The sequence below is a fragment of the Diadema antillarum genome, unplaced genomic scaffold (assembly GCF_040938485.1).
Source record: "Diadema antillarum isolate AM-2024a unplaced genomic scaffold, OU_Dant_1.0 seq00000688_RagTag, whole genome shotgun sequence".
NCBI lineage: Eukaryota > Metazoa > Echinodermata > Echinoidea > Diadematoida > Diadematidae > Diadema > Diadema antillarum.
In genome coordinates, this window is record NW_027271593.1 from 1,543,956 (window position 1) to 1,561,687 (window position 17,732).

General features: G+C 36.5%; 1 protein-coding gene across 1 annotated transcript in view; it reads right to left on the bottom strand.

Annotated features, from left to right (window-relative positions):
• Positions 1-17,732, bottom strand: part of LOC139737304 (2-(3-amino-3-carboxypropyl)histidine synthase subunit 1-like) — a 60,335-nt gene that overhangs the window by 33,370 nt on the left and 9,233 nt on the right. Inside the window, exon 7 of the mRNA XM_071647976.1 lies at positions 17,259-17,413. Coding sequence (XP_071504077.1) covers positions 17,259-17,413 — 155 coding nt within the window. The remainder of the gene's footprint in view (positions 1-17,258; positions 17,414-17,732) is intronic.

Here is a 17,732-nt window from a genome sequence, read left to right on the forward strand (position 1 = left end):
TTTTGAGGTGCAGGGTCACATATATAAACAAGAAAAAAGTATTACCAATTCTATTCACGATTATATGCAAATTCCATTTTATGTCATGTAGTAATTTCATTCGTGACATGACGCAAATTATTATGTAGATATGTGGGAGGGGAAACACGTGCGTTCCCAAATCCTTCCCCTCTTGGTCTCCCTTCACAGTCTTATTACACTTCTCCGATTGACAGATTTTCTGATATTAAAACAAAAGTAAATGCATCAGATCGTTGAATTTATATCTTAGTTACAACTATTATTTACAGCTGTTAAGCATGAAAACGTTATTTTTTGACAATGGAAACTCATTGGGCACCAAAACACTTGTAGCAGTTTTAGATCAAAGGCTAGCGAGTATACATATTTATTGTTATGTTAACTGAAGGCATTGATATTCTCCATCGAGACATCTCAGAATACATTTGTACTATGAATTTGCATTTTGCCAGTGTACTTCAGAAGGGGTAATTCCATTACCACCCATTTTGTGGGGGGGGGGGAAGCGCCTGGTGTAAAGAAAATGCGGCCAATGCTTGAAGAACAATCGAACTAAATTAAGGAAGACATCAAGAAATGGAATTAGACAGCAACATACAGCGCATGTGTTATATATTTCAGAGAATCTTATTCCCAAGTCAGTCTTAAACATGTGACTCATTTTTCTGGTAATTCCGTTACCGTCACACATAAACCTCCTTTGGAACAGAGCACGTGAGAATATGAATCAAATTTGCATTTGGAATTATAAAGGGAGTACCTCTGCATCTTATAAATGTCTTGAGAAAAGATTTGTAATTCCGTTAAACACCGCGGCATTGCCTATTACTTAAAACTCGAACTATCAACACACGAAATTTATATAATAAAGTATCCATACTCACCTGAGAAACTTAATTTCTCAAAAGTCATTGCTTATTTTGTATTATTATGATGGCCTATAAGAGTATCACCGTATTTGACTTAGTGTTAAAATGTTTAGGGAAATAGTGATTCAAGCAAAACAAAGTATGTCTATGACAAATGCGCGTTTACTCTGTGTTTTATGCCTTTATAGCCCTGATTCGAAAATCTATTCTTAGGCGACTCGCCGTTCATCTAATTTTTATCTTGAAAATCCAAGAATTGTCTTTAAAGGAGACCTGCGGGTGGTTTTCTGACTTTTACATTATGAAGAACTATAAACTCGTTATACATGGGTACAGAGTTTCAGAATTCATAGTGATTGGGATAAAAAAAAAAGAAATGTTTCAATAATTTTAACAAATCGCAATGAACAATGATGATGACACAACAGCCTCACTATAAGAATACACGACTACGAGCAGGGGCTAAAGGAATCAGAACAAAAGAAGAAAGCATGCATAAATTATATGCAGATGAACTTGTTCAGCACGGGGTTAAATGGTATTACATTGCTGCATTTCTGAAATATGGTGAGGCTCTATGTCACCATTCCTGTTCAGTGTAATTCGTTTTGAATTTTCCTTTATGTGAAATTATGAAATAATAATAATAATAATAATAATAATAATAATAATAATAATAATAATAATAATAATTGACAGTGCTTATATGGCGCATAACACAAAGTAATAATGTCCCTATGCGCTCAAGAAATAATGAAATAATGAAAATCGTCCTGAATGTCCCTTTAAGAGCACATTTTTTTTTTTTTTTAATAAACAAGGCATGGCTCGGATGTTTGGATTTTTTTAACCGACAACCTTCAACAATGTAAATTCACTCATTTACGCTACTTTAAAAAAAACAGATTAAAGATATAATGCTACATCAATGTACATCTGATCACAAGAGCATGTTGTTAGCGTGTTAACTATTTATATGACTCTTTTTCTCTATATTCAGCTCTTTCATTCAAGAAAGGGCCCCGAATTGAACTTAATATACAGAGCACACATGAGCATAAAAGTCACATTCACTATCACATATAAACGCACCGTATTTCCACACATCATTGTTTTTTTTCACATTTTTTTTTTTTGTGCACAATTCTCCGCTTAACATTTTTCTTCTCCCCTCTTTCTCTCTCATTTTCTACTCAGTGAGTGGTGATTCGAGTATATGCTCTTAATTCTGTGGGTAAGAACTTATCATTTACGAGGTTATTATTCTCGTCAGGCGTTTGTTTCTATAATGATTGTCTCCTGTATTTCTGTTATATTTAGAGTTGCGTAATTTGTTATCTAAGCGACAGGTAAACATCAATCACCTACCGGCTTCGACTGTTAGATTTAAACAATATAGAAATCAACAATTTTGATCAATTGAACTCGCTTACATTTTATGTACGAAAAAGAAATACAACGATAACATCAATCAATCAAGCAAGCAAGCAAGCAAGCAAGCAAACAAGCAAGCAAGCATTCAATCAATCAATCTATCAATCGAAAACAGAAAACGCGTACCACCATGATCATTAATTAAAGCAATACACATATAATTCACTATATTTCCAAACGATATCATTTTTATAGGATATGACAGTACTCTAGCTCTAGTACGTCAAACAGTCTCAACCAAATACAAGTACTTAGTAATCATTTTACAACATAATCATCGAACGCATGCAAAAATGAATATTGCAAATGCACAATCAGTTCAGCAAGCCAATAGAGAAATATATCGAGAGCTTGATGTGATATTGCTGCCACAGATATTATATAGCGCCATTCTATGGTCGATCGACCTGACAATACCACTATAGATTTAGATTGGCCAGAATTTCTTCTCGAATTCAGGCATTTTTGCCATTAATTGTGGAATGTGGATAGTAAATAACCGATTTAATATTTACAAAAATAATATTTTCGTGAATTTTACTTACCTGAAACAGATGAAAGCGCAAAAGTTTCTAGGCGAATCGTAAAAGCATCCTCTTCCTCCATTAGAAAAGAGCTGAAAGTGGGCGAGGAATCGCTCGGCAGATGGAAGATGAAATTGGCTGTACCATCTTGGCAAGATTGATAGGGGGTAAAACTGCAATCCGAGGGGTTAACTGGTGTTCAGGTAAAAGCACGTCCACACCTGTTCAAAATCATGTTTTGATATCTGATTCTTTATCTACAAAAATCAATGCAGACAACCCTCCTCTAAGATCTTCATCATTTAAAATAATCGAATACTAGTAGTTTTTTCTTTCAAACTTTTCATGAAATGGAACATTCCAACTTCCGAATGAGAGAAAATATTTTTTGTCCCCTTTGTTTCTAGGAAATAGGCAGAAAGATACTTTAGGATGAAGAGAGACAAGGGAAAGGGAGGGGGGGAGTGTGTGAGAGAGAGAGGAGGTGTGGTGCAGTGACTCACTGTCCCATGGTCTCGTCCGGCATACTGTATATGTCAAGTTAGGGTTGCCATGGGAATCACATGCAGCACTCAAGTGTGCATGGTCAAGCCCAGATTGACCATAGCATGATTGACCGAAATGGAATGTGAAGTCACTGCACTGTGTAGTTGTCTTTCGTTTTGAATTTGACATACTACAGCACTTTGCTTCTGTACATTTAAAGATACAAAATACCTACGGTAATATTGTTCTATACTTGTCATGTGAAATCACAAGCTGCAGTAGTATTCTTATAAAGCGGTGACTGAGCAGAAACTTCAAAAAAAGCAAAACTTTTGAACGGACTGTCCGATTTTCCTCAAAGTCTCACTGATGTGTTCTAAATTACTCAATTCACATGTCTACGAAGGTGAAGTTGTCCTTTAAATGGGGACGAGTAGTCCATTGTGTTCACGTCTTACAAATACCAAGTTATTCATTGTGCCCTCTCACAAAAATTCCTCTTGGAAAACATAACAGCATGTTTCTTTTAATTTTCATCTAAAGAATGAGGAGATTACATCAGAAAGGATGAGGATTTCCGAGTTTATCTAACATTGATAAAGCGTAAAAATCTCGGTAAATGATTAAATAATATGATATGAAACTCATTCATGACTGGATTGGGGTCATCTTCAGTTTTAGGCTTTCTGTTTGTTTTTTCTTTCTTTTTCTTGTCTCTTTTTTTTTCACCGAGGTAATCGTGGCAGCACTATTTACATTTACAAATATGTATACTCACATATCTTGGTGTTATGTTATGCACAAAATTTGAATTCATTTCTTGGTTGCCCTGCCAACAGTGAGCATTTTTTTTTTGTTGCAAGATGTAGGTAACAATCCATAGTTCCATACTTTGATATAGGTTTTAAACTGTTGAATTGCACGCTCAATTATTTCGAAATTTGTGTAGCAAAAAAAAAAACTGCTGAAAACTGCTTATCCAATAAAGGCGAGCCAATGGAGTAAAATGGAGTCAAAAGGGGCCTGAGCTTTCAATCCTAGCAGAATCTTCGTCAGAGGGAAATTGACAAACAAGCACATATAAGGACTTTACACAACAAGAACAGTCTGGGACAGGCTGGGTACACAGTACAAAGAAAACAAAGGAGAAGGTGGGAGGTCACAGGCAAGGAGCCCAACACTAACAGGTAAAGGGAGGGGATTAGAGCAGAAGGGTGGACAGACAAAAGGCAGAGGAGGGTCAGTGATGATCATGAGGATCATTGGGGCAACCATTGAAGGAAAAATGATGAATAGGGAGGCAGCATAAAAAAAGATAAGGAACAACAAAATGAAAGTAATCAAACATATCAAAGTATTAATATACACTGACTTTTCTTGTTGTGTGAAGTCCTTATAATTATGTGATGGCTTTCACTGCTTGTTTGTAATTTACCTCTGACGAAGATTCTGCCTGGATCGAAAGCTCAGACCCCTTTTGACTCTACAAAATTTTGACATTTATCAATATGAAAAGTCAGATTGACATTTTTTTCCGGGGGGGGGGGGGGGGGGGGGCTACTGTATGATTAATAAGAGTTAAGGAGGTCGACATTGTTTGGCCGTTGAGGGAAAGTAGACAATGTAAAGACTCAATTGTAAAGATTCAAAAATTTGATTTTATGTTTTCTCACTCTATATCGTATCCAATCAGACTGAAATAAAATCTTTATCAGGCATATTCATATTGAAAAGTTATAGGGCCTACTGTGTAGCATTATTTACAGTTCTTTTTAAAGTATATTAAAATAATATAGGCCCTATCACATTCAGCTACTTTCAACCACTTGTGTACATGATCGCAATATTTATTTATTTGGTCATTTTTACAGTTTGTCATGTGTGTGTGTGTGTGCGTGTGTGTGTGTGTGTTACAGAAACGCTAAATGGAGTTGTACTGTCCCCAAAGAGGATTTTTGGCTCATCATGTGCATTTAACCACATCTGAATTTTGGTTACAAAATATTTCTCCAGAAAGTCCGACCACAGATGAATCTAGCTTCCTTGAAAGACCCATTGTCACTGTTTACAGGTTGCCACACCTCCATTCATAGCTCCTCTAACGTCCCTAGCCCACCTGTTTTCTGTCAGTGATCCCTTCAGTGTAAACTCCATGATTATTCCCCATGGTCTTACGGTTTTCTCTATTAGTCTATCATCACAGCAACCACTGTTCAATTTTCACTTTAGCCTATCTGTATTAAAACTGGTCAAGTCTGGTCCGGCTTCCAGACCGTCTGTTGCACTAATTTCTTTCCCAGAATACTAACGCCCTCAAGAAAGAAGTAGCAGGTTTGGCTTGATGGTCACCCTTCGGCAAGCGATTTTTTTTTTTTTTTTTGAGGATGGGAAAGGCATTTATTTGTCTTGGTGACTTGGATAGAGAATAACTATCAAGTCGTTGACTTTGTTACTCTCTCTCTAGCCTTCAGCCTGATGGAACAAACCGTTACAAACTTGATATACTTTAGAAACTAAGAGCAAAAGCGAAAATAAGATGCTGAGCAAGACCCCGACTGGGAGTCGAACCATAGACCTTCTGATTATCACTCAGTCCAAGTCCTAACACCGTGCCAAAGCGAGGCGATGCCGAGGACTGTGGTCATTGTAGTTAGAAGTATGCGAATACAATTTGTTTTAGGTAGAGTCCTCATAGTCTTAGGTTTCAGACCTTTTTTTGTCAGTAGACTGCCGTACAGTACACTAGTGACTTTCCCATCCTCCAAAGCAAGGGGTCTGGAAACCAGCCTAGGTCAATGCTTCAGAAACACACGGATATGGAAAGGGGGGGGGGGAACGTCATTCTTCCCTGAGCGAGACCAGTAGTTGAAGAAAGCTTCACTTTTTCCCCCATTCCTCCCCCACATTTCTTTTACGTGTACAGTACACAGCGTAATCATGAATATTGAAGTGGTTTGGAAAGTACCGGACTAAGAAATACGAGTGTAAAAAGGTCAATTTTCTCCTTAGCCCCGGACAAAAGCTTAGTACGGGACTAATTGGCGGAAAAGCTGAAAAAAATTGGTACGGGACTAACGATAGTCCTGGGTTAGAGAAAGTCCGGGGTTGGTAAAGAAACACAAGTGTAAAAAGGGCTTAAGCAAAAATTTACAAGTGTAAAAAGCCCTTATGTCAGGTACATTAGCTGTCGGATGGGTGTAAACGATATGCTATCATTGTTTTTCTGATTAAGAAAGCTTGAAAGTGAGTGGGCAGCTTCGTTGCTGCCCTTGATCAGAGTTAATGCTTTATATGACGAAGTGAATAATCATAAAGTCGATCCTCATCCTGGAAGTGAAGAGTCAAGAAATTTAGAAATGGACTTTTTCAGTTTTAAGCCTTTTTTTACCTTATTATTGAATATATTTCGCTGTCAATAGTAAGAGCAGCATGCTCTATTTAAAGATTCAATCACAAAATGTTATATTACAATTGCAATAAATCTGTAATGATATGACAAAGTTGAAATTCAGAATTTTGACAAGACTCCTGATGAAGACGGAGGCCGCTGAAAATTTGAGTCGAATAAACTCATTCTTTATTGGCAAAAACCCCCCATAAATATTATATATATATATATATATATATATATATATATATATGATTGCGCCTCATGAAGGTTGCGCGAAACTCAGTAGGAATAAATATTATGTTTTTTATCTAAAAATATGTACAAATGTGCTTGAAAGTAACTGGGCATATATGATTGCAAAATACTTCAAAAAGAATTGTAAATAATGCTACACAGAATAACAGTTACTTTTCAAAATGCAAAGTTGTAGATTTTATTTCAATCTAATTGGGTAAAAGAGTTAGATTGAGAATACATGAAATCAAATTTGTGAATCTGTCAATTTGAGTCTTTAAATTGTCTGCATTTCCTCAACGGCCAAACAATGTTGTCCGAGGCTCGTTTCTTTCAATATAAATTATAATTGACTCTCGGCTGAATGGAGCATCAACTCGTCCCAGTCGTCGTCACAACGACATTTTAGACATCTCGGCATGCACACCACACTTTCACTGCATTGCACCACAATAAGTAACTTCTATATGCATATTCGTTTTGAAATTTAATCGATAATATTTCTCCCAATTATTTTATGAGGTTAATAAATCTTGCAAATTGACAATGCTTATTTTCTATGTTTTGTTGTTGGCAAAATTTCGAGGTTCTCGGCTTTCTTGCCATATTTCAAATCCTAAGTTTTTAGCTACCAATATTAAGAGAAGGACAATGTATTCATAATTCAATCACAAAATATATTACTGCTGTTGTAGTAATTCTGCAATTCAATGACAAAGTTGAAACTCGTCAAATAAGGAGGTTCTGCTAATTCTGTGTATATAGGCCTTAACCCCATCAAAATATGGGTTACAAAGATTCATCCATAAAGTCTTTAAAGGGGAAGGCTAGTAACTGATCAGTGGGAATCAGTGGAAATGCTGGGAGATGATTGTTCCAATCCTTATTGCTTCAGAACAGTCTCATATTCAAGTAATGTGCAGATTAATGCTCCGTCACTGACCAGGGACGCTAACCTGGAAGCATTAAACTGCACATTACTTGAATATGAGACCATTCTGAAGCAAATCATTTTCACACAACAATAGATATACAATGAACTCTTGAATGAATCCCATAAGGATTGGAACAATCATCTCCCAGCATTTCCACTGATTCCCACTGATCAGTTACTAGCCTTCCCCTTTAAGACCATTGGTAAAAATTCATGCTTCCTTAAGCTCCATGCTTGGAAGACCCATGGTCAATGTCATTACAATCCTCTTCATTTATCCCTCTGTTACATCCGTAGCCCACCTATTTCGATCGAAAACCCTTCAGTGTCAACCCGACTATTAGTCTTACTGTTTCCCCATTCAGCCTTTCATCACAGCAGCCTCTGTTCCATTTTAGCCTATGTGTTTTGTGGCTTGTCAAGTTTTGCTAAACGTCCCTGGTGGTGAGACTAGGAATTATATCCGGAGAGAAAGAGAGCTCGTTTTCTTGGAATATTTACAACAACTTGTGTCGTTGCCTTGAGGTTTAGGGACAGTGTCCCAACAAGGCAAATTATGAACAATATACAGTTCCCACAGTAATCCCACATTCTCTTCGACGATGACACAGAGTTGCAACCTCTTTTATTCTTATCCCTTATTTCTGTCTACCTCCTTCGATTTCCAGTGAAATGTTCGCTCCCTGTGCATGCGGATGCCTTTAAAGAAAAACTTCATGCAATACTAAGTTTACTTTGCGTGTACCATTGATTTGTATATTATATTATATTCCTCTATCAAACAGCTGTAAATGCAAACTGTTTGCAAGAATATTATTTATATATATTTTATATTTTAGTCCGAATATCTTTGTAATCCAGCCTCTTTAACTTGTTAGTTGAATGATATTTAAGATACTTTAAAGATTTACGTTATTTGTTTTACGTGTGTGTTCCGTTCCTTCCTTTACTTAAATAAAAAAAAATGTTACAATTAGGCATAATATGTTCAGAAGTCGTTGTCAAAGTCAAGCTTTTTGCTTATTGGTACTAAACGGTCTCCTCCATCTTTACACGAAGATCTATAATGAAATTCATGTAGGCCTATCATTTCACATAATTATATATTTGTATAACTTATGTGTAATTTTGTATTTACGTCGATGTAGGGCAATTTGTCAATCAGTTGCAATGAAAACATCTCGACGGAAGAAATTCATGAATTTGAATAACAAAGCAGTACCTCCTGCATGCTATAAGGATTAGAACCAACACTTGCTTTCGGGCGAAAGCTCGGTGGTCTAGTGGAAATGACGCCTGTCCGGTGATCAGGAGGTCGTAGGTTCGAATCCTGCTCGAGTATGTACGCCCATGATTTTTTATCATGGCTACTACTAAAACACTGATCAATTCAGTGCTAATTTACGTCGATGTAGGGCAATTTGTCAATCAGTTGCTATGTGTAATTTTGTTTATATTTTCGTGACTTGTCAATAATATGTTCGATATTGTTTTACTTATTTTCTGTTATGTACAAGTAGAGAAATAAAACTTACTGAAACTGAAACTGAGATATGTAGGCCTTTAGGTAGACGCATATAGAGAAACATATAGGCTCCGGAGACTGGATTTGTCTTTTGGAGGATATTTATTTCATGAGAATGAAAGGTCATGTTTACCTACGGGAGTAGTGATTAAAAAAACAATGTTCAAGATATCACATTTGATGCATATGTGTAGGTCCGTTGTATCACAAAACATCCTACCATATATTGTTTCTATCCGTAACTCCCATTTTAGAACTATTTTAATCAACTATTGCTTAGGGGGGGGGGGTATCTGCCATTGGTAAATTATGTCTTTAAGTTTTAACTCAAGACTCAAAAAGTTTACAAGTGCAAGTGGCCTTCACAATAATATCAGAGAGCAATCCATAGGTGGAAAGCTCCCTTGGTGGATGTTGAATCAGAACTATATAAGTCTTCTTCTCTGCATGATCCAATTCTCCTCATACTTAATGATACACATTGGTTATACGGTTGTAACACATTATGAATGGGTGAATGGGGGTAGAGTCTTCGTGTTAAAGGACAAGTTCACCTTCATAAACATAAGGATTGAGAAAATGCAACAATATGAGTAGAACACATCAGTGAAAGTTTGAGGAAAATTGGACAATCGATGCAAAAGTTATGAATTTTTTAAATTTTTGTGTTGGAACCGCTGGATGAGGAGACTACTACAGCTTGTGAGTCATATGCGTACAACAGTATAAAGAGATATAAAAGAAAATTCAACATATTTTCACTTTTTTCGCATAATAAAAGAGCAATTGACTTGCCTCTTTCTAAAGGCAGGGGGAATAATATTACCCATAACATTTATCGGTTACGAGTCAGGGGAATGTGTACTTTTTTCAAAAGATGGAATTTTGTGAAATTCTCTTTATATTTTCCTTATATTGTTGTACGCATGTGACATCTAAGTTATTCATACACTGCAGTAGTCTTCTCATCCAGCGGGTACTGCACAAAAACTTCAAAAATTCATAACTTTTGAACGGATTGTCTGATTTTCCTCAAACTTTCAATGATGTGTTCTACTAATATTGCTACATTCTCTCAATCCTTATGTTTATGAAGGTGAACTTGTCCTTTAAAGAGAGGTGTTAATGGGCAAATCTTTGCTTGTTATAGAAAAAGGGAGGACTATGGTCTTATAATTGAGATATCACTCTTGGTTTTGGATTCAACAACAATTCTCAGTAATCAATGAGGGAAGGGCATGATGTTTGGATTTGACTTAACTTGGTCATAAATTAGATGGGGCTAGGTATACAATGTATACTCGAGGGATGATGAAGGTCGATGACTTTGTAGATGAGGTGGAGAGTATTGTTAGGGGTCATTGACTGGCATGAGTTAAAAAGATATACCCGGCAATCCTAGTGGAATGGGAGGGGGTAGTAATAACTTTGTGTATCATGACACAATATTATTCACAATTCAATCAAAAGAATTCATATTGCTATTGTAGGAAATCTGCAGTTCAAAAAAAAAAAGTTTAAATGCAACTTTTCTCATTTCCGAGTTTAGACTCGGAAATGGCCAAATTTCGCGTCAAGTATTTCTTGCCCGAATTCAAATGATTTTTCGTTGCCAATATAAAGAGCAGGACAATGTATTGACGATTTAATGAAAAAAAAAATGAAATTGCTATTGTCAGTAGGAAAGCTGCGATGCAATAACAAAGGTTAAACTCGAACTTTTGTCATTTTCTACACTACACTCAAAAATGGCCAAAATTCGAGTCAAGTCTTTCTTGACAATTTCATATCCGTTTTGCTACCAATATGTATAGATCAGGACAATCTATTCACGATTTAATTAAAAAAAAGTCAAATTGCTATTGCAGGAAAGCTACAATGCAATAACAAAGTTGAAACTCGAACTTTTGCCATTTTCGAGTTTAGACTCGAAAATGGCCAAAATTCGAGTTAAATCTTTCTTGCCCGATATCAAATCCTTTTTCGCTGTCAATATAAAGATTAGGACAGTCTATTTACAATTCAATCACTAAAAATACTACATTGCTATAGTAGGAAAGCTGCAATTCATTGACAAAGTTGAAACTCGAACTTTTGCCATTTTCGAGTCTAGACTCGAAAATGGCCAAAATTCGAGTCAAGTCTTTCTTGCCCGATATCAAATCCTTTTTCGCTGTCAATATAAAGATCAGGACAATCTATTCACAATTCAATCACAAAATGTTACATTGCTATAGTAGGAAAGCTGCAATTCATTGACAAAGTTGAAACTCGAACTTTTGCCATTTTCGAGTTTAGACTCGAAAATGGCCAAAATTCGAGTCAAGTGTTTCTTGCCCGATATCAAATCTGTTTTCGATGCCAATATAAGGATCAGGACAATCTATTCACAATTCAATCACAAAATGTTACATTGCTATAGTAGGAAAGCTGTGATTCAATGACAGAGTTGAAACTCGAACTTTTGCCATTTTCGAGTCTAGACTCGAAAATGGCCAAAATTCGAGTCAAGTCTTTCTTGCCCGATATCAAATCTGCTTTCGATGCCAATATAAAGATCAGGACAATCTATTCGCAATTCAATCACAAAATGTTACATTGCTATAGTAGGAAAGCTGTGATTCAATGACAAAGTTGAAACTCGAACTTTTGCCATTTTCGAGTTTAGACTCGAAAATGGCCAAAATTCGAGTCAAGTGTTTCTTGCCCGATATCATATCTGTTTTCGATGCCAATATAAGGATCAGGACAATCTATTCACAATTCAATCACAAAATATTACATTGCTATAGTAGGAAAGCTGCAATTCAATGACAAAGTTGAAACTCGAACTTTTGCCATTTTCGAGTCTAGACTCGAAAATGGCCAAAATTCGAGTTAAGTCTTTCTTGCCCGATATCAAATCCGTTTTTGCTGCCATTATAAAGATCAGGACAATCTTTTTACAATTCAATCACAAAATGTTACATTGCTATAGTAGGAAAGCTGCAATTCAATGAAAAAGTTGAAACTCGAACTTTTGCCATTTTCGAGTCTAGACTCGAAAATGGCCAAAATTCGAGTCACGTCTTTCTTGCCCGATATCAAATCCGTTTTTGCTGCCAATATAAAGATCAGGACAATCTATTTACAATTCAATCACAAAATATTACATTGCTATAGTAGGAAAGCTGCGATTCAATGACAAAGTTGAAACTCGAACTTTTGCCATTTTCGAGTCTAGACTCGAAAATGGCCAAAATTCGAGTTAAGTCTTTCTTGCCCAATTCCAAATCTTTTTTCGCTGTCAATATAAAGATCAGGGCAATCTATTCACAATTCAATTACAAAATATTACATTGCTATAGTAGGAAAGCTGCGATTCAATGACAAAGTTGAAACTCGAACTTTTGCCATTTTCGAGTTTAGACTCGAAAATGGCCAAAATTCGAGTCAAGTGTTTCTTGCCCGATATCAAATCTGTTTTCGATGCCAATATAAGGATCAGGACAATCTATTCACAATTCAATCACAAAATGTTACATTGCTATAGTAGGAAAGCTGTGATTCAATGACAAAGTTGAAACTCGAACTTTTGCCATTTTCGAGTCCAGACTCGAAAATGGCCAAAATTCGAGTCAAGTCTTTCTTGCCCGATATCAAATCTGCTTTCGATGCCAATATAAAGATCAGGACAATCTATTCACAATTCAATCACAAAATATTACATTGGTATAGTAGGAAAGCTGCAATTCAATGACAAAGTTAAAACTCGAACTTTTGCCATTTTCGAGTCTAGACTCGAAAATGGCCAAAATTCGAGTTAAGTCTTTCTTGCCCGATATCAAATCCGTTTTTGCTGCCATTATAAAGATCAGGACAATCTTTTTACAATTCAATCACAAAATGTTACATTGCTATAGTAGGAAAGCTGCAATTCAATGAAAAAGTTGAAACTCGAACTTTTGCCATTTTCGAGTCTAGACTCGAAAATGGCCAAAATTCGAGTCACGTCTTTCTTGCCCGATATCAAATCCGTTTTTGCTGCCAATATAAAGATCAGGACAATCTATTTACAATTCAATCACAAAATATTACATTGCTATAGTAGGAAAGCTGCGATTCAATGACAAAGTTGAAACTCGAACTTTTGCCATTTTCGAGTCTAGACTCGAAAATGGCCAAAATTCGAGTTAAGTCTTTCTTGCCCAATTCCAAATCTTTTTTCGCTGTCAATATAAAGATCAGGGCAATCTATTCACAATTCAATCACAAAATATTACATTGCTATAGTAGGAAAGCTGCGATTCAATGACAAAGTTGAAACTCGAACTTTTGCCATTTTCGAGTTTAGACTCGAAAATGGCCAAAATTCGAGTCAAGTCTTTCTTGCCCGATATCAAATTCTTTTTTGCTGTCAATATAAAGATCAGGACAATCCATTCACAATTCAATCACAAAACGTTACATTGGTATAGTAGGAAAGCTGCAATTCAATGACAAAGTTGAAACTCGAACTTTTGCCATTTTCGAGTTTAGACTCGAAAATGGCCAAAATTCGAGTCAAGTCTTTCTTGTCCGATATCAAATTCTTTTTTGCTGTCAATATAAAGATCAGGACAATCTATTCACAATTCAATCACAAAATGTTACATTGCTATAGTAGGAAAGCTGCAATTCAATGACAAAAACAAACTTACATTGCAAGACAGAATTAACTTTTACACCGACTTAGCACAATCCAAACCTTTCGGTCTACAGAGAAAATACATGGGTGTAACATCAACATTCACCACACAGAATGCTGACAAGGAGTGGTTAAATAACTTCCCAATCATGACTGCTGAATTACGTAGACAACTGTCTTGAAAGGAAATGTATATCTTGCTTTAATGGTACTAATAAAAAATATCATACATTATTTACAATATGGTTCAGTTTTGCCAAAGGAATTCCTAATAAAGTCGAAATTTGTACATCCTCTGCATTAGTTGAGCCCTTACAAGAAATTGATTTCATTGCAGACATTTTTTCTCGTCGTGCCATTGTGTCACGGCAATGTAGTTGGGTTGACCTGAAATACCAAAAGTTGTGAAGACTGTCAAAAGTTTGGATGCTCAACATATCCTCGCACCTTGAAGAGCAGAAGCAAAAGAAGAGAAAGTTTGAGCCAAAATGATGCAACATGAGGTAGACGTACCATCTTGCTAAATTAAATGGACGGTATACCGCAGTTTGAGGGTTTTGTGGAGTCTTCAGTTGAAGCGTATTTTTTGGTTGGTTTTACCACAATGTAATACACTTTCATACACATAATACACGAAACATTTTCTAAAACTAATTATTTCAAATATCATATTGTTAATACTTGCATAACTTTGCTTTATCAGATGGAAGAGTCCATTTCGCATGAAATGAATAACCCTATCTCTTCTAAGAAAAGACGATAGAGGTAGGGAGAGAAAGTGGTCTAGGTTAAAACAATAAGGGAGACAGGGACAGAGGGAGATTGGAACCAACAGCGGGAGTGAATAAAGCATGGGGGAGGTGAGAGAGAGAGAGAAAAAAAAAAGGAGAGAGAGAGAGAGTGAGAGAGAAGGGTGATGACGCAGGTTCCTACCAGAAGTTGGTACATACATATATCATGTGCATTGTCATGACAACCACACAGTCTGGACTTCGGAACCTGTCAGAACACAGGCGTGTGCTTGGAGGAGTCCTTGAATGACCAGTAGTGACCACAGTGCTCAGGAATGTGTGGTCTAGTGCCCAATTTTACTTTGTCACGATGTCCTGATTATCCTACACAATGTGATTATAGTACAGTACAAAGACATGTTATTTAATGTTGCACCAGACAAGGGCTACATACTTATAATTCAATCACAAAATGTCACATTGGTATTTTAGGAAAGCAGCAATTCGCTGACAAAGTTTGAACTCGAATTTGTGCCATGCTTGAATCTCCTGAATCGACAATGAGGAAAAAAAAATTAATTACTGTACCTCTTTCTTGCTGGATTGCAAATACTTTGTCGCTGACAATAATAACAGCAGGAAGAGCAGGGCGATCATAAATATAATTATAATATACTCAGAATAAATGAAGCTGTCTGACAAAGACCTGAACTCCAAAGACATTTGAGCAAATTGCCGAACATAAAGAGTATTCTTCCAACCGGCTTCGGGAGGGTTAGCGCGATACAGCTCTGTTAGTTTCACCATTCTTTTTCATCTCCTTTTATCCTCTTCTTTTCCTTTTCTTTTTAAAGTCGGGTGCTTTATACGCGGCGGTCAAGGTATAGCAGCTATGTAATCGTGTAACGAAAGGCAGGTCCCGTCTGCGATATCATTACGGCATCGTCAAATCTAAAACATTTGATAACAAGCCTAGAAAATAACAGTTTGCTTTGTTTTTCGCGAGTAAATTCCCTACGGTCAGCACTTCCCCGTCACATGTACTTTTTCTGTTCATCAATATCGCGTCATATTATCCGTCTATGCATGTAACCAGTTTGCACCAGGGCATTTTAATAAATGAACAATTGTGGTTGTATTCCATGTGTCAGGATACAATTGTCTCAACATAATGAAGTAAATTAGTCGGACCGATGATCTCGTTATAATGACATGGACCCTATTCTTTTTTTCTTTTCTTTTTTTGCTGCAAATGTTAAGGGCTGTACAGTACACTTGTTGCGTAACTCAATCACACAAATTGATATGGAATTGCAGTAAAAGTGCAATTCAATAACAAAATAGCGCAGATTCCAAAGCTATTGCTGAAAGGCTTGAAGTATTCAATGACAAAGAAGGAGACACAGGCTCCCGATTTATCGCTGGCTTTACAATTACCAATTAACGAAAATCTGCAACTTGAAATTTGAAATTGAGACTCCAAACTCGAAACTCGAAACTCGAAACTCGATACTCGATACTCGATACTCGATACTCGAAACTCGAAACTCGATACTCGAAACTCGAAACTCGACACTCGAAACTCGAAACTCGATACTCGATACTCGAAACTCGATACTCGAAACTCGATACTCGAAACTCGAAACTCGATACTCGATACTCGAAACTCGAAACTCGATACTCGAAACTCGAAACTCGAAACTCGATACTCGAAACTCGAAACTCGAAACTCGAAACTCGAAACTCGATGTTTAGCAACACACAGTAGTAATGGTAGTAGTAGTAGAAGTAGTAGTAGTAGTAGTAGTAGTAATGGTAGTAGTAGTGGTAGTAGTAGTAATGGTAGTAGTAGTAGTAGTAGTAGTAGTAATGGTAGTAGTAGTGGTAGTAGTAGTAATGGTAGTAGTAGTAGTAGTAGTAGTAGTAATGGTAGTAGTAGTAGTAGTAGTAGTAGTAATGGTAGTAGTAGTGGTAGTAGTAGTAATGGTAGTAGTAGTAGTAGTAGTAGTAGTAATGGTAGTAGTAGTGGTAGTAGTAGTAATGGTAGTAGTAGTAGTAGTAGTAGTAATGGTAGTAGTAGTGGTAGTAGTAGTAATGGTAGTAGTAGTAGTAGTAGTAGTAGTAATGGTAGTAGTAGTGGTAGTAGTAGTAATGGTAGTAGTAGTAGTAGTAGTAGTAGTAATGGTAGTAGTAGTGGTAGTAGTAGTAATGGTAGTAGTAGTAGTAGTAGTAGTAGTAATGGTAGTAGTAGTGGTAGTAGTAGTAATGGTAGTAGTAGTAGTAGTAGTAGTAGCAGCAGCAGCAGCAGCAGCAGCAGTAGTAGTAGTAGTAGTGGTAGTAGAATTAGAAAGTCAAGCTTTCTGAAATGACAAAACATAAAAAAATCAGCAACCCATAAAGAGAATGCTTTTCAATAATTAACTACTTATTCTGGTCTACTCACATGTAAGGCAGCAACAAACTGGATTGTGCTGACAAGAGCCAACGATGTCCCAGGGTCAAAGTTATGTCTGATAGTGTCCAGAAAGTGAGCTGTGTCTATCTGGATATCCACAAACACATACAGCATGCTGATGTCTGTTGTTATGTTTATAGGCACTGTGGAAATAAGACATTAAGAGAAATGCTGATAAATATCAATGTCTGCAAGATCACAGTGGACTTTATTTTATCCAGAACAGGGTTCAGAACTACAATGGTGTACCATTTAACAAATATATGGTATAGCAAATGTTATATTTTGGATTTGGCTCTCCTAAAGGACGGCAGAAATAAGGAAGGTAAGAATAAAAATAGAAATAAGTCATGAAGGCAAGACAGCTGAGAGATGAGTATGAAGCCATGTACTGTACAAGGGTGTACAGTGACTATGATGAGTATCGGTAGTGTGCCTATCTAGTACCTTTGTAGTGCTACA